At 34.2% G+C, this 17,729-nt stretch overlaps 2 protein-coding genes across 3 annotated transcripts; both read left to right on the top strand.

Annotated features, from left to right (window-relative positions):
* The first annotated feature begins 1,410 nt into the window (after nt 1-1,410).
* TBL14 (TRICHOME BIREFRINGENCE-LIKE 14) lies at nt 1,411-7,963 on the top strand. Of its 2 annotated transcripts, none has more exons than XM_011101414.3 (5): nt 1,411-1,698; nt 2,567-2,875; nt 4,878-5,087; nt 6,022-6,217; nt 6,658-7,963. In XM_011101414.3, exons 2-5 carry the CDS (start codon nt 2,719-2,721, stop codon nt 7,484-7,486), a joined length of 1,392 nt encoding a protein of 463 aa, XP_011099716.1. In that variant the 5' UTR covers nt 1,411-1,698; nt 2,567-2,718; the 3' UTR covers nt 7,487-7,963. The 2 variants fall into 2 exon arrangements, with proteins under 2 accessions (XP_011099716.1, XP_011099717.1); XM_011101415.3 differs by having other exon boundaries at nt 1,411-1,808.
* Nucleotides 7,964-8,690: 727 nt separating this feature from the next.
* Nucleotides 8,691-17,728, top strand: LOC105178065 (U2 small nuclear ribonucleoprotein auxiliary factor-like protein). Its single transcript, XM_011101418.3, has 7 exons — nt 8,691-9,075; nt 11,939-12,050; nt 13,436-13,597; nt 15,422-15,468; nt 16,252-16,378; nt 17,174-17,240; nt 17,312-17,728. The coding sequence occupies exons 1-7, from the start codon at nt 8,872-8,874 to the stop codon at nt 17,358-17,360; spliced, it is 768 nt and encodes a 255-aa protein (XP_011099720.1). The 5' UTR covers nt 8,691-8,871; the 3' UTR covers nt 17,361-17,728.
* The last annotated feature ends 1 nt before the right edge of the window (nt 17,729 follows it).

The following is a 17,729-nucleotide window of genomic DNA, read 5'->3' as shown; positions in this document are numbered from 1 at the left end:
TATCTGTTCAGTGATTTTATTGTATTTAATATATACACACATTATGTGAATAAAATATTGTTCAAATAAAATTACAATAATTTTATAGAAAAATACACTTTGCCCCCTGAACTATTCGTTATGTAATAATTACCTACTAAACTAACGGGATAAATGTTATATTTATTAGTTTATGGGATGAATATTACATGACGAATAATTCAGGGAGGCAATGTGCATTTTACTCATAATTTTATATATGTAGTGTATATATATATTAAAATTTTATTGTAAGATTTATAATAAAAAATTAAATCTGTCATATAACAGGATTTTTTTCTGGTTCACGTGAAGGAGAAATGAGTTTGGCACAAGTGTCACATTATAGCAAAAGTTCCCCTTTATTTTGGTGAATTTGCAAAAGTTCCCCTCGTTTGAAGTTATTTGCAGAAAGAACTTTAATATTTTCTTCTTCCAAATAATTTCATCTCTAAAGTCCTCCGAGAATATTTGAAATATCTAATTATTACATATTTTTACAATATTATATATCCAATTTTCAATTTTTCTATATGATACGGCATAAACAAAACCTAAAAATTGGGAGGGGGGGAGTATTTCTCATTTAAATAATAAATAAATATTTATAATTATATCAAATTTCAGAAAAGATAGCTGTAATTTTTCAAGTGAATCGTCTTGTAAAATAAAATTATAAAGTTCTAATCAAACAAATAGTGTATTACTCAACAATATCAATATCGAGAGATAACTACATATCACATCATACTTTGGTTCTTTTGACAATGAATTATTAATTTTCTCTTTTTTAATAAAATTGTGTTGGTGAAATAATTTTTTAATTAATATGATCCAAATTAAAAATTTATTGACAATTTAAAAGTTTAGTTCCCCCCCCCCCCAACTTATAAGATTTCCACATCTTTCATCAAGAATTTGTGTACTGAATCTTTATAGTACTTATAAGTTTTCAATACATAATATTATAATTAGACTTTGCAAAAAGGCATATATTTTTTTTATCAATTATTATATTATATCTTAATAAATTAAATTATAATAAACACATATTTGGTGGGTCTCGAAATCAAACTCATAAAATGATATAAATATCTACTCGTCTGGTAGTACTTAAACCTATGGTTTTAACTTAATAATGAAGTTTCAAATTTAACCAGTAGTTTATGACATCGTTGATTAAATGGAAAATTATATAATTGAAGCATAATAATTTAAGTTGTACTTTTTAATTTTATAATTAAATTCATGAGCTCATTTCAAGTTCGACATAGTTATAAATATTTTTTGATTATTTAAAATATTATAAATATTTTAAAATTAATAATAATTAAATATATATTTGTAATTTTTAAAGCAATAATCAATATTACAGCCCCTGGTAATTTACCGTTCATAACAATCCACATTTACGAGGCAGTCTGCCGCCGCCACCCAAATTCTCATCGCTCATCACAGCCGTAATTCGTAAATATCTGCGCTGCGTCTTACCGCGGACGCTTCCACACCTAATCACGAACTCCGAATTCGAACTTGGCCCGACCCGTCGCGCTACCGGACCCAAATTTCATCGACCCATGTGCATGTATATTTGCTCATTTGGATCTATTAACTCTCCGTGAGACCCCAGGAAGAATTCTCGACGATTTTGACAGATCTACCAGCATTGGGAAAACCCAGGTTAATATATATGTTCGTACTTGCACTTTTGTAAATATTCACGATTACCGGCTGCTGCATTCCTTGACATTTAGTGCTTGATGCGGCTTTCTCCTTTGATGTATTCGGAGGTTTGAGCTCGTAATGGGGTTTTATTATTTGTTCTGCGGTTTCTGTTTTTATATGAATTTCAACCGTTATTGCTTACAATGTCTATAGGTTTTTAATGTTGATTATTTGTCACATTGGCTTCTGGGTATTTTTCCTATTTGTGATAAAATGATAATGTTGTTTGTGGAGAAGAAATATAGATGATAAGTTGCTATAGTAGCTAATAACATCTCAAAATAAGAAGATGAGATTTTCTTAGTGTTGCAAGAATTCTATGCTACTTTTGGGTTGAAAAAAAGAGAAGAAAGAGCTTGGTTTGGTTTGACCAGAACTTCATTTGACAGTGCTGATGCCATGATTTTGACGTTACAAATGAGTTCACATCTACTTATGCTTGGTATATTTTCTATCCGGGTTGACGGTTGGGTTCTTGAATTTTTATTGGTTGGAGTACTTTTGATCTTTGTTATACATGAGTTTTTTTGCAAATGCAAAACCGTGAGTTGTTCTGATTTTTTAATAAGGGATATTTGTTTAAAACACTTGCAATAATTAGATGGGATCACATGTTTGAAGACTTTCTTGTGCTGATTGCATCACGAAATTCTAAGATTGTCTTATGTTTTTGCTCCATTATTATCTGCATCCTCTGAAATTTGTAAATTTTTGCTATTGGTAGCATGTCTGTTAATCGCACAAGTCCCCAAAAATCTTCTTGCATCCTGAAGTATTTTGCTTGAAATCATATTGATATATTTTGCGCTTTTTCACTATTCAGCTTCCCAGATATAAGAGACGCCAACAATCATTGCATGAACATTCTTGTGAGCACCTGGTGACACTTCGCATGACGAAGTTCCTGACAGAAAGCTGCCTATAAGGCTGGGATCTGGCTCTGAGTCTTAGGTCCTCAAGAGTTTACATAAAGAGATGAAGGGTGGTCAATCTAGTAGACTTTGGGGACGGCAGTCTTCTTTTACTGTGGCTGCTCTTGTTTTCACCACCATATTTTTTTGGTCTTGGGAGAACAACCCACTCGTTATCAGTCTATTATCTGCACAAGAGCAGTTCATAATGCAGAACCCAGGTAGTTAATTTTATCTAGGTGTTTTACCTTTTGTTACGTGTAGTAGATTCTCATCATCGCTGAAGGTATACAAACTAATCCATGTTATTGTGATTGGTATAATATGAGGCTGTGGGATTGGTATCGAAACTGATTAACATAAGAGCACAAGTTGGTAAAAGGATAGGGGATTATCATCTAAGAAACGAAGTCTCGGTGTCAAATGCTATATTTGATGAAGCAACAGAAAAACAGAGTTTTTCTAACTTTATGGTGCATGAGTTACAGGTATCTACTTGATCCGTTTCGTGTAAAAATTAGTCCAAGAAAGACCGATAACTAGGATTGGAACTTCTTTATTTTCTTTTCATCACGGAATTTGAACTTCTATAGTATCTAATAGTAAATGTTACATCTACTTATTTTTTTTAATTCTTCTATGAAAATTAGGTAATCTTTTAGATAAATATAGCATAGAACTAAAATACTTGAAAAGATACTCCAGAGGTTTTCTTTTCTGATGAATCAGAGGGAAAAGAAGCGTGTTTCACTTCAAATGTTTTTCCTATTTTCTTTGATGGTGGTTCCAATCCTTTTCTTTTATTTTTCTCATATTTTGATAAATGCGTTTGGGCGCTGACGACTATCTCCTAGATACACAGGGTATAGAATACACATCCAAATTAAGGAAGGGACTTCTGTTTGAATGGTTCACAATGAATCTCATGGCTCATTCCAAAACTTACAAAATCATCTTTTTGAATATCCAAGAAATTGAAGGACTGGAGAAACTCTTATAATCCCCATTGCTTCCTTATGTGGACATACTTACCAACCATCTTATAAAATAATGATGGGATGTTACAATGAAAATGATACATGGTAAATATAATAAAATTTCTAATCTTTTCATAATGATACAAAGGTTCTTCCAATAAACAATGTATCATTTGACAATACTAGATGATTACATAAAACACTATTTGCTTTGTCAGAAAAATAAAAAGTAATTCCTATTAGAAAAAATATCTTCCGGTAGCAATTTTGCTTTGTCTTGTTAATATACAATTAAATTGAGACCTTGTGGCATAGGTTAACTACATGACTAATAATTTCTTTTTAGTGTTGGACTGTTTCAGAAGCCATATCTCTAAGAACAATTTATGCACATAAATTTTCAAATATGATCAAAGGAAGTTTCAACTACAGTAGATAGAATAAATAAGATTTATATGTTAACTAGGAGGATAAGCTGCTCCCAGAATGTCTTGAATAATATATTGAGGGACTTGTTAACTCAGGCAGGACGTTAAGGAGGTGAGATGTTCTCTTACCGAGTCGCCAACCTTTGAAACCAAACATGGTGTGGAGGTTTATCATTATGGTATAGTAACAATCTTGATTGTTAACTCTTGTGCTTTCGCTGCTGCGATCGTTCTACTAGTTGGTATGCATCATCAATTGGATCCCCTTTGTGTCGTAGCATAATTGTGTCATGAAATGTTTGCATCATTCCATGCATGATTTGGTTGTTCAGTATCCCCTTCCCCGGCAAATTACTAGTTGGAAAATATTTCTTCGGGGGAATAGTCACATTGGCTATATACTTTAGAAAAAAGATGTGTTGAGAAGATTATTGCTCGTTTTCATTGGGTTTCTCACTGGGCATTTTTCCAGTTCATCTCAAGCTCCTCTAAAAGATATTCGTGCTCATGGGACGGTCTTTGTGCAATAAAAAACTACTCAGCAAAACTGTGTTGGTGGGGGAATCTTAAATTTGTTACATTAAATTTCTGAGAGTTCTAGGTACTTTTACCTATTTCCTTGCTCAGTCCATATTGTACTTCAACTTCTCCATAGTTCCTTAATGAGTTTGATGTTTCAAGCTTCAATTTAAGATGTACCGGTTTCCTTGATCTGTGTAATTAGGGAAAGCTTTCAACATAATATGATAATGGTTTATAGTGTTTCAGTATTTTGTAATAGTCTTGGGGCTCTCATTTGAAGTCAGTTTTAATTGCAGATCTTTTGGTGGATGATCCTTCTGATTCTTCAATGTTGTTAAATCCCAAGGAAGAGCTAATGGAGGAAGATTCAATTTCTCATCTAGCAGAAGGTAAAGATGTTCACGAGACAGTAAAGCATTCTGACAGTGCTATGGACAGGATGAACATGCTTTCTACTGAAAGACAAGATGAGAACAGGGTTTCAGCCTCTTCTTCAGAGAGGCAAGGTGTGGTGCTATTTAATTAATCTCTACTGCCCATCAAAATCTATACCTTCTCAGTCCTTATATGTACTGCTTTCTGAATCGAGAGGCCGCTATTTTCCATTATGAATATTGGTGGTGGATATATGACTATCTAAAATTTGCCATTATTTGAGGACAAGTTCTCTGGATGCTAGGTTGTGTAATGCACTGTACTTCATAGGCAATAAAGTATTTACTGACTAGAATTGATGAGGGCTTGGGAAGTTCATAATGATGATATCTATTGTTTGATATGATTTGTATAATCTTTGTGGCTAGCATGCTGAATTCGAGAAATTCTCTCTCTAATGAAACTGCATGAAATATGAATGCGTTACTTTGATTTCATTTGAAAGTTTGTCTGGAGTTCCTTGGGGCAAAGATATATTTATTCTCTAGTAACTGAAGCATTGTTATGAGACTATGTTAATGAACATTGAAGTTTTGAAATAGAAAGTGGGCATCCATGCATCCTCCATAGGTGACGATTGGTATGGGAGGAAACTCGGTTATTAATTTTAAGGTAGTATGGTTGCTTGTTCATATAATGCATCTGATATCACTCTAAAGGTGGCAGTATCATTGGTAAAACCCCACTGCCTTGAGTTTGATATGTGGAAACGTTACTCAAATTCTGAGACATTTAATCATTTTAGTCATAATTTACTGAGACTACCTGGATTTGGCATACATTCAAACTTGTTTTTGAAATTTAACATTTTTCATGTCAGTCTATTGTTTACAATCTAAATTGTTGATTTATTCCTATTGCAATTGATTTATCTTAGCGGATGTTTTTTTACTTAATTACTTTTTTGTTTCTTTCACATCTCTTTTGCCAATGAATCCATGAATAAGTTACTATATCAAGCGGTTCAAGCTATACTGTGATAACATCTTTTATATTTCTGCGCAGCTTGTAATTATGCTAAAGGAAGATGGGTTGCAGACAGTCGAAGACCATTATATTCTGGGTCTGGATGTAAGCAGTGGTTATCCGATATGTGGGCATGTAGACTAACCCAGCGTACTGATTTTTCATATGAAGGGTATCGTTGGCAGCCAACCAATTGTGAGATGCCTGAGTTTCAAGGTGCTCAATTTTTGAGAAAGTACGTGTCTCCTTTAAGCAATTTTGAATCCTTTCACATTTTGCAAGATTCTTTGCTGCTCGTACTGATACAAAAAGGTTTCTCTACGTTCATTCAAGCTGTTAGCATTGAGATCAAATTGCAAGTGCCTCATCTATGTCATTGTTTACTCAAATAAATATCCACCTTTAAACTTAAAGGCGTGAATTATTAATTGTCTGCCTGAACATACATGTTCTCCTTTGAATGAGATATCCTCCAGTTGACGATTATAGTTTCCCATATCTTTTTATGAGTGCCACCTAATGGAAACAGGAAAGTCGATAATACAGCAGAAGCAAACATAGAGTCCTGGAAAAGTATATGATAGAAAACTAATCATTTTCAGGTCGTATTGCCAAGTATAGCTGTGTAGATGAAAATTATTGTTTGATCTTTGTGCCCTAATGTCTGTATCTCAGAATGCAGGACAAGACTTTTGCATTCATAGGCGATTCACTGGGTAGACAGCAATTCCAATCACTTATGTGCATGGTCTCTGGCGGTGAGGAGATGCCGGAAGTTGAGGATGTGGGTGAGAAATATGGCCTTGCCATACCAGAAGGAGCTACTCGTCCCGATGGATGGGCATATCATTTTCCTGATACAAATACCACTATCTTATTTTACTGGTCCGCAAGTCTTTGTGACACAGAGCCAATCAATATCACAGACCCAGCTACTGAATTTGCCATGCATTTGGATCGGCCACCAGCTTTTCTGAGGCGATTTCTCCCTCAGTTTGATGTGGTGGTTCTCAATACAGGTCATCATTGGAACAGGGGGAAGCTCAGGGCAAATCGGTGGGTGATGTATGCAAACGGGAAGCCAGTAACTGATAGAAGGCTGATCACGATGGGAGGTGCTAAAAATTACACACTATATAGCATTGTTAGATGGCTTGATTCGCAAATTCCTTTGTACCCACAGCTGAAAGTTTTTCTACGAACAATATCACCTAGACATTTTGCTAATGGAGAATGGAACACGGGGGGTAGCTGTGATAACATCTCTCCTTTATCAAAGGGGAGCGGAGTCTTTAAGGATGAATCAAGTGACCCTGTTGCTGAGGGTGCGGTTAGGGGCACAAAAGTGAAGATTTTGGATATAACAGCTCTTTCTGAACTGAGGGACGAGGCTCACATATCACGCTACAGCATAAAAGCATCGGATGGTATAAACGACTGCTTGCATTGGTGCCTTCCTGGTATTCCTGATACATGGAACGAACTAATTTATGCCCAACTTTAGTTATCTATTCTCGTCTTCTGAGAAAAGGCTTCAACGGGAACAAAGATGATGCCACTAGAGTTGCTGTCTCTACTATCGACCAGTCATTCTCTTTTACCATGGAGAGCTTGCTTCTGGTGTATTCTTTACTACGACGTAAAGCCACAGCTTGTTGCATGAGTTATACTTTATCCAAACGAAAATGAGATAGCGGTCAAGCCTGTCGTCAAAGGGAGAAAAGTTGGCTGACTGAGACAAAGTTCAGCACGGATATGGCTCTATTCCTATGGTTTTCAACTAGGTTATTTTTTGTCAATATTATTCATATTACATAACAACACCGTTCTCAAGCAGAATTTTGCATAGTTGATTCTTTTTCCTGACTTGCTATTCCATCCGAGACAAGTACTCGATACGTTCACGAAGTTCTATCCATAAATATGTGAGGGAAGAACTTCAAATACTTCAATTCAACAGCATTGTGCATTACAATTACAAGTTGATGTGTGGTTTCACTCAGCTGTACACCTGTTGAGAATGATTCTCATGTTTGTCATCTGCTGTTGATTTGCTACTGATGGGATCACTGTACGTAGTTGTTCTTGTATGCAACACATTGCACTTCTGAGTGTGTGAAAAACAGCAAAAGAAGAAACCAAGTTGAAAGTTTTATTACATTGTGTTTAGATTGGTGGATTTGAAAATTGGAGTTTTAAAAATGCGTTAACATTTTTTTTTTAAATTTATTTGATTGGGCATTAGTTCTATCTTCAAAAATTGCCTATATTTAAGCATGTTTACGTGATGTTTGCAGTAATTTACTTTTGTGGATTGTTTATAATTTTGGTATCAATTTAATTTAACTTATATCACGTGGTATATTGAAATTCATGATGTAATTATAATATATTGATAATCCATTTATATCAATTTTTGATGATTGAAGTTTATCATGTAATTTTAATTTGTTGTAAATTATATTGACATCATTTGAGATTATGCTAAATACTACAACTAAACCCTCTTTTAGAGAGCAACGTTTACTCGGACATTCATGAAAAAATATTACACTAATATTCTTGAAAGCGTGTATTTATAATTTATAAAAGAATATCAAATATTTGCATATTTTGACTAAGTCTAACTTACCCTAAAATTTATTCACTCAAAATCCTACAAATTAATGAGCAAAAATGATAAAAAAAGGAAGGGGAAAAGAAATAGTATTCTGAAAATTGCAGGAGCAAATTAATGAATGTACATAGTACACTGTAAAGAGTAAAGTCCCCTTTCCCTCTCATTTGAGGGATTCTTTTCGTCTTCCCATTTATAATTATCAAACGTCGGAGAAAGAATTGAGAGAAGGAAAGATAAACAAACACCAATCAAAGAGAAAGAGAAGAAAAATGAGCTTTGAAGAAATGTGTCCAGTATTCCGGAAAGTGATCGCGGAATGGTCACCGCCGCGGCCGCTCACGAAACCGCCGGCGCCGTTTCTCTTTCACGTGCATGGTGATGGAAATGACCATTCTGGCCTCCGAATCGTTGCCACCGATTTTCAGTCCAATACCTTTCAGGCCATCAAGTCTCGTCATCAGCTCGAGGACCTGGTTACTCACCTTTTCACCTTCTCTGTTTTTTTTTCTCAATTTCTAAGTTCAGATTATCTTCCCCTAATTTTTCTTTATGAGTTTTGTCATATATCCGACTCCCCCCCCCCCCGCATGATTCGTCATGGTACAGTGATTATGGATTCAATTATGATGCTTTTTAGGAAATGGCATTTTGTAACTATGCTATTTGTTGAAAAATGATAGTTTTGCAGCAAGGTATATGTCTTCCGGCATAGAGTACAATGCTGGAGTAGTGGAGTGTATGCTTTTTCTCCTCCCATTTGGTGTTTACTGTTTAGGCTGTCTTAAATTGGCATTAACGAGAGCAAGCAAGTTAGCGTGCGATTCAGTCTAGCTCGAGTCGAGGCGACTTCACTTAAAAAGAAAAATTATGATAAATTAATAGGATAATTACACTCCACTCCCATAAGGTTTTAATTTAACTACACGTAAACCCTTGCAGTTTGAAATTATATCTAGTACCCCTTAGTTTTGCTTTCGTCTGACAAATAAGTAACTCCGTTGCTCAAAATTCACTGAATTTGTTGATATTAACAAAAAATTGGATAAATTCATATTTAATTCTAATTGACTTATTACTTATTAATTACATGTTAAATAAATCTTTTTAAGATCAAATTACCCTTAGATCTTGACATGTTAATGTATGTTTCACCTGCAATAAATCAGTAGTGAGTCAATCGAATAACAATTTTGATTCATTTTTTTAAATATTAACAAATTTAGTATAAGTCTGTCGAGGGTAAATATCAATTTTCATTCATTTTTTTTAAATATTAATAAATTAGTGAATTTTGACTAGCGGAGGATCATATTTGTTAGACGGAAGCATAACCTCATGGGTTGTTTGTGTAATTACACCAAAACCCAGGGTTGTGGAGTGTAATTATCTCAATTAGACTTATCTTTTGGTTATTGAAAATAGTATTATTTTTTTTGTCATCATCATCATTGTTATGTGTTACTTTAGCATATTTTATCAATTTAGTTAACATGTAATCTTAAACTTTATAATAGTGATGCACGCAAAGTCTCCAATCCGGATGTACTTGGACTAGACATTGTATAAATGTTTTGCTTAATGTATTTCACTTGTTCCAAAACAAAAAAAAAAAAAAAAAGAAAAAGTTTTAAAATTTTATTTTATTGCAGTACATAATATAATGATTATTATATTAGTAGTAGAATAATGTTGTTGTTTTACTTCAGTGAATTGTTTCAATTCAATATATATACATACACAATTATTATCAATAAATTTGTTGTTGTTGTTAATGAAAATAATACTATTGTTAAATTTACACTATTATTAATGATACAATTATATTAAAAACATAATGAAAAAACAAAGTTTGCGACCCTGCACGATAGCTTCCTAACACCTGTGTTAAAGTTCGAGATCAGTTCGGTGGAGAGCTCAAGGAAACCTAAGGTTGAGTCAAGGCTTAGTCAAGCTCGCCGGCTTGACTATCTTGCACCTGAAGTTGCTTATGAATTTATACATTAGGTTCACTTTAGGCTTCACAGGTAGCATATGCTGGGCCGTTATTTCCAATGCTCCAACCGAAGAGGCCTGGCTCACAGGATGTAATAAATCCTGCTCTCATTTGGATGCCTTCTGTCTTAACACATTCCTGTCATTTGAAACGGATTTATTGTACAGTTACTAAAAGACTTTTTGAGTATGAATCTCCAACAAATTGATTCATTATATAGCTAATTGTAAAGCTTAAATGAAAGATTTTGTTCTGTAAGGTGTGTTGTTGATCATTTAGTATTTCATAGGATTTGTAGTTGGTGAGTCTTGCCTAGTTGTGTACACTGACAGTAATTGTTGTCACAAGAGATGAAAAACATGGGAGTTTACAAGTTGAAATTATTTCTGTAGTCTCATTTTTATACCGGAGATCTAGGACCCCCAAGTAACTTTATGGAATTGTAGCTGCTCTTGCACTAAGCATTACCTTAAATAAGATACACTGTTTCATGTTATTGGTTGATTTATTAATACTGCTAGTGGATCCAAGTATAACACTAGAACACTATCTGTGATAGTTGCCAGCTAGACGATCTGGATATTGTATTGGATTGGTTGCGAAGTGAGAATATTAGCTGAGCATTTGTTTTTTGCTTTTGGCATGGTTAAATAGTTCTGCAGATCTTCATGTTCTAGTCATTGGAATGCTGTTATAAATATTATGAGGTATATCTAAAACCAGCACCAGGTAGATGTAGGTCATGCGGGCATATTTGGTGTGAGGCACACTACAGTTACTGCACGTTTGTTGGAAACAATCTATTTCATGGGAAGAGTAGGAAGCATAATATGGTTGCTTGATCCAGTAGGAGATATAACACAAAACACTGAGGAATATGTGATATTCTTTTAAGCATTTTAATCCCGTGAAGTAGAATTCTGGTTATTTAGCAGTTTCTATATTTCATGAGAAGGCGAAGCATATTTTAAGTTGATTGCCACTTTCTGCTGGATAATTATTTTTGAATATGTTATTTCTGCCATGCATATAAAGTGAACAGGTCAGATAGCTCATGTTTACAAAAGCATTGTAGGGTTTTAGGGCTTGTTTTATGCATATTATGTGCATATAAAGACTGAGCACCAACTGCAGGGAACTGTTTTAGAAGGGTACAAATATATCAGAATAAATTCCAGATAAGTCTTGATTGAGATGTAAACATTCTTCCAAAGTGTATACATTCCTCATGAATGATATGCTTTGGTTTGTATGATGTAAACCTACCATATAATGTTATATACTTATGCTGCTTTTGATGCAACTGACCATTTCTTTTATTTTCTCTATTTTAAATAATGCAGAGGGATGATATTGGAATTGGTGGCTCGTGGTCTGAATTTGTTGACTATGTCACAACTTCCTTGAAATCTGGAGATGTGAAGCTTGTTATGGAGGATTTGTACGAATCAGGAGGTGATTTAATACTTGTCCTTTATAATGATATCTTCCTAGAGTGTTGTCAGTTTAATCAGGATAGGACCAGAAATGGACAGCTGAGAAAATGCTGTCCTTCCCTCCCCCTCCTAGTGTTGCTCAATTTTGGTGCACGTATATGTGGTAGCCTGGTTGAAAGAGACATTGTTGCTAAACTGCATCATAATTTTTGTTAAATATATCTCCGAAATAAGAAAAATGCACGAAGAGGGACGGGTCTGAGGGAGATCTAGGTCATCCCAGGGAACCATTTGAGTCTAGTTGTTTGAAGCTCCTAGATGAAGACCTTCGTATCTTTTTTGTTCCTCTTTATTTGATGAAAACTTTATACCAATTTATATTAGTGCATGTATGGTTAAATATAGTAACAGGATATTAACCATATAGATTTTTCTGCACCTATACAGTAAGAATGCTTGTCTTCATTATTTTCTCTTTCCTGTTTACCCGGGGAGCAATTAGAGTGAGCTATAACATTTAATATGTTCTCATCACTAAAAAGTATTTCTTCTTCTTTGGATAACTTGGTTCTTTGTCACAGTTTTGAAGACCACTGCAGATAAATGAATCCTTATATTTCTTTTTGATTTGGGAGGGAATGCTTATATTTCTTAAACACCTATTATTTGCATTATTCACTACTTTAAATCACGAGTAACCCACGTAGTATGTTGGCGTCTGGTGGTAATTTCAGTGGGTAGCACCATTCATGATCAAGGAAGTAGTGAGTTGCTTCTCAAAAATAATGTTGACTGCAAATGTGCATTTTTGAATCGAGGAAGTTTAATGTGGGATACGTTTTGCATGGTTGATACTTGATAAAGAATCTGTGCAAGTGGCTGGTGCAAGTAGTTGGATGATAACTGAGATTATTCCATGTGGTCCTTATTTGCTGCTTCAGTTTTATTGAAATAGTAAGTGTATAATCACGGTTTTGAACATTATTGCATTCTGATTTATACACTTGATGAGAAACAGACCAGTTTTGTGCTTTTCTGATACCATATGTTACAAGGAAATCAAACAAGTGTGGTGTCACATGAGAATGAATTCTAACTGATTCCTCAAATTATGAATCTGGAAATGTTAAGTCACCTTGATTTTACTGATAACCTTGATAATTCAGTTTAAATCAAGTTCAGGCTTGTGTTGATGTTTGTGTTTACTCGTCTTTCATCTTTTTATGTGTAAACTCTCTCCGTATTGATATGCTTTTCTAGTGTCAGTAATGGCCATGGTAGAGTGATGTGGATGAATGACGTCCTGCTGTCCAGTTTATGCATTGTAATCAGTTATATGAGTATCTATGCCCAAGCTTTAAATAAATGCATTGAGTTTCCAGTCTCATGTCTTTTCTTATCTAGGTGCTTCTCATGCAAAATTAATTGCCCAAAAAGCAAAAGGAATGCCACGACTCTCTATTTCACTTGGTAAACTCGTCAATGGTGCTGCCAGTGAGGCAATGGCCAAGATTTCTCTGGAGCTATACAAAGAATTCAAGGATGTGCAGCGCTCACTTATAGAAGGTCATCTACTTACTGAATTACTAAAAGTATTATTTCTTCAAGTTCATGTCAAGGTAGCTGGTAGATGGCATCCATGCAATCTATATCTCCAGTCAATACACAGCTTAAAGACAGGCAAACTGTTCCTTAGAGGAGGATCATTTCATTTGTAAAATTTTAAGTTTCCTCCATATCTAGAACAAAGTTATATGGATTTTTCATAATTTGGAAGTTTCATATTATTAAATCCATCAATAGGCAGAACACAATATACGACTAATATATTGTTTCACTGATGGATTTGCTTCCTCAACAAACTTACTTATTTTATACCGTTTTCATCTATATTACTGATAGCTGATGCTATTGAACAACAGTCAAGAGTATGTTTATTTCTTGTGTAAAATTATTTAAACTCATTTACCAAGATAAGTGTTATTGCATGTTAAACTTTTTTGGATCTCTATAGACCTTTCTTCTTACAAATATATTTTGGTAAGCATTACTTTTTTGTTCAGAGTTATCTATAATTTGTTGGAGTTTTGTTTCGTGGAGGTATCAAGGTGGGATTGGAGAATGAAAATTTTGGATGATTTGTTGGAATTTTTTGGTATTGGTGTTAAATCAGACCTTTTGTATTGTATGATTGAAAAATACTATGTTTGGATTCATGTTTTCCTATTTTCGGAGACAAGATAAAAGATACCAATGTTTATTTTTGTGTTTTTACACCTTATCTGTGTGTTTTTTTTGTTTTTTCAACTTTCTATATATAATATACATATACTTATATATATGATATAAAAGAGACATGATTTGACAATAAACAGTGATTTTTGTCTCCCAAAAATACAACATTAAGCATACAATATTTGTATATATACATATTTATATATAAAATATATATAAAAAAGATATGATTTGACAATGAACACAGTAATTTTTGTTTCCAAAATCCCAACATCAAACCTACACCACTTATTTTAAAATACTTTAGATTACCTCAAAACACAAACATACCATGTATTTTCAACACACACTTACTTATCTCTATTTTTCTCTCTCTATCTCCAAAATGCTTAACAAAACACTCAAAACACAAATCCAAACATTACGAATGGGAAGATGTAAATATATATGCTTTTTATTATGTAATGAAAATGATTGGTAGGACTAAAATTACTTCTTTATGCAGTCTATTTGTCTATTTTGGTTTGCTCGGATCTCCTTGTGATCAAAATCTATGCCACTTAAGTTGGTCTCAATTATTTATTTATGTACATGTATAACTTGGAGTTTGTTGTGAAGAAATTATGATTTTCCTGGAATTAGCTAACTTGTATGAGATATGAGTTTGGTTTTCCTTTCTTTTCCTGAGTTCTATTTTCCTGTTTCCAGTTTTGTTACCTCTCCTTTTCTTTATTTATATGAGTATCGTCTTTTTAGTGGTTTATGTTTGAGAGTTTGACGTGCATGGGATTAATATAATAAATTTTCTGCAGAAATTGGGAGTAGTTTTTGGTTCAGTTCAAGGGAAAGAAGATTGGGAATCATAAACCAGTGTATCAGAAATAATTGCTCAACCAACTTATAACATGAGGAATTTTAGTGGAGTGTCTTTCTTATCTTAATAATATGTAATTCTCTTTGCTTGTTGCTCAATCTCAATATATTAAACTGTGATGAATGTGGTTATCTACTGTTAAAATATCCGTAATGGACTTTACATCATCTGTGTCATAGACTACATGTACCTTCTCTTTTGGTGTGAAATTTATTTCATTGAATATTTCTTTTGTCTAGAATTGTTTATAAATTATTTCATCCATCTTTTTGTGTCTTCAGAGCAAGATAGCAAATATCAGTTAACAAAAGTTGTAGCTGCTGAACAGGTGAGTGCTCCTACCTGTAGCTGATCTTCGACTGTTTAATGATGCTGGTATCTAAAGTCTAAACATTTAATCTATCTTTATCTTTTGTTGGATGCTGATTTAAGCGCACGCTCATACATGTACTTGTTGCTTAACATTTTCGCATAATTTAAGAAATGTGGCTGCATTTGTTCAGGTTACCTAATTGGACACAAGATACATCAAAACTTTGAAGTTGAAATCTGACTGATTTCTACTAAGTCTTGCCTTCAGTATTTTGTTGTGATGTATGCTTATGATACTTCCACATTTTTGTATCTGTGAAACATAGCTTATTCAAACAACAAATTGGAAACTTATATCTATACTCTACAGGTTCATGGATGTGGCACAAAATGAGAAATGATCTCTCGAATCCATAACTGGCTGGGGCCTGGGAGTTCCTTGTGTTAAGTTAAAAATTAATGTACTAGATGCATACTGAGAGCAATTCTTTTGCCTTTTTAGATTTGAGGCCTTGTATCTGAATGCTGAGACCTACCTTAATCTCATGCCACTGTAGTTTTCTGATTACATAAATTTCTTTGTGTTACTTTCCTTTACACTTCATAGTATTTTGCAACGACTTTTCTTTACTCTTTTTGTTTGTGTTATCCTGAGGTCTCTCACTGTTCCTCTATTGATCTAAATTGCTTTTCTTATGCAATTCAAGTCTATTTTCCATTTCTTGTCACATATAGTTACCATATTCTTTTCACATTGGTGATTGCCAGTTTGCTTATTAACATTCCAAATTTCTGTCAGGAAAAGAATGCCACTCTCCAAAAGCAGCTAGACATGCTGCTCTATTCAAGAAAGCACAAGTTACAGAAGATAAGTGACAGAGACAATTCAGATTCTACATCTGTTATGGTTTCACAAGATTCACCAGGTATGAGCTCTTTTATAAAGGACATGTTCATGTTGATGGATACTGGTCTCTGACTTCCTACTTCAAGAAGCATATGTCCATTACCATCTAGAATCAAACAATGTGCTTAGGTAACTTCAACGTCTAACACCAACAATGCATTGGATTTCTTAGAGGACTCTACGTGTCATCTTTAACTATTGCATTGAGGCTGCTTTTCTGGAACTTGGATGTTGGAAGGCCCATAAAAGATTAGCTGGCTATTGTTACATTAACTGAAAATTAGAGGGAGGGAGGAGTAGTGCATTTGTTAAACTGTAATAATGAGCAATGTCATTGCTCAAGCACATTAGAATCAGAGTCAGAGGTTTGACGAGCTTCTTGAAGTTAACACTGAAATATATTCATTTCCTTTAGGGAGTAGAATATATGAATCTGCAAGTGTGTGTATGATAACAAATCTGGTAATCTGCGATCTCTCTTTTGGACTTGTTGGCAGATTCACTGGCAGCAAGCAGATTATATTTTGTAAAGATAGTCAAATTTTGTTGTGGTGTAGAGATCATATTGTCATCTCTCTTGAGTTTCGTTCCAGCTTGCATGTAAAAGTGGTTTCAGAGGCCAGCTTTGGCTTTGATTTTTCTCTCTGGCTGAGTCTGAGATCATAGCTGTAAACTAGTCTATTTAGCCTTGATTGATTAACTCTTGTTGGTATTTACTAGGTCATGCTCTCTTATGTTTACTTCTTCCTTAACTCATAATTTTTCTGTCTTTCTATTATTTTGCTTGAATAACAAATCATATATCTACTTGCAGACAAGCATGCTGCTTACAACCCGAGCTCCACAAAAGGAGCCAACCGTGTTGTACCAGCATATCGCAGGTTCGTATTTGTTCCCAGATTGTTTAATCAACTGCAGAACTTTATCTAATAACGAGGATCTTGTTTGGCAGGTCGAAAGTAAGAGGAGCGGTTTTAGATGACACTGAAGATGATGCATAATATTGAATGGACTCTGTGCATGTTTGAGTTGGTCCTAAAATTATTAGCATTTGTTTTGTTCTTCATACAGATTCATCATGCAGAAGTGTGGGTGCCAGGATATAACTGATCCTAAGCAGCAGTAGTAGTTACTCCAGGCAGACCGGCCAATCACATATTAAATTACACGGGTGTATTTGTTTCAAATTTGGTAAAGGAAATCAGTCATGCTGCATAGTTTGATGCGTGTCTATTCTAACTGCTTGTACAGATTTTTGTGATGCACTGATTTCATTTGTGACTGAACAGTGGAAGAGCGCTAAGATGGAAACTTCACTTGTATCTGTTAAAATGCTACTTTTGAAATTGAAACTTGTTTGCTCCTCCCAG

Source organism: Sesamum indicum, linkage group LG9, assembly GCF_026168435.1.
Source record: "Sesamum indicum cultivar Baizhima isolate 11 linkage group LG9, ASM2616843v1, whole genome shotgun sequence".
Taxonomy (NCBI): Eukaryota; Viridiplantae; Streptophyta; class Magnoliopsida; order Lamiales; family Pedaliaceae; genus Sesamum; species Sesamum indicum.
Note: the sequence above shows the minus strand (reverse complement) of the source record. Positions and strands in the feature narration are given on the sequence as shown.

What these genes read in the sequence shown, in the direction of transcription:
- TBL14 (XM_011101414.3), top strand. Translation starts at nt 2,719, where the DNA reads ATGAAGGGTGGTCAATCTAGTAGACTTTGGGGACGGCAGTCTTCTTTT. An exon ending in GTTCATAATGCAGAACCCAG is followed by an intron (nt 2,876 to 4,877) that starts GTAGTTAATTTT and finishes TTTTAATTGCAG; the next exon opens with ATCTTTTGGTGGATGATCCT. An exon ending in GGTGCTCAATTTTTGAGAAA is followed by an intron (nt 6,218 to 6,657) that starts GTACGTGTCTCC and finishes TCTGTATCTCAG; the next exon opens with AATGCAGGACAAGACTTTTG.
- LOC105178065 (XM_011101418.3), top strand. Translation starts at nt 8,872, where the DNA reads ATGAGCTTTGAAGAAATGTGTCCAGTATTCCGGAAAGTGATCGCGGAA. An exon ending in GCAGCGCTCACTTATAGAAG is followed by an intron (nt 13,598 to 15,421) that starts GTCATCTACTTA and finishes TTGTGTCTTCAG; the next exon opens with AGCAAGATAGCAAATATCAG. An exon ending in GGTTTCACAAGATTCACCAG is followed by an intron (nt 16,379 to 17,173) that starts GTATGAGCTCTT and finishes ATCTACTTGCAG; the next exon opens with ACAAGCATGCTGCTTACAAC.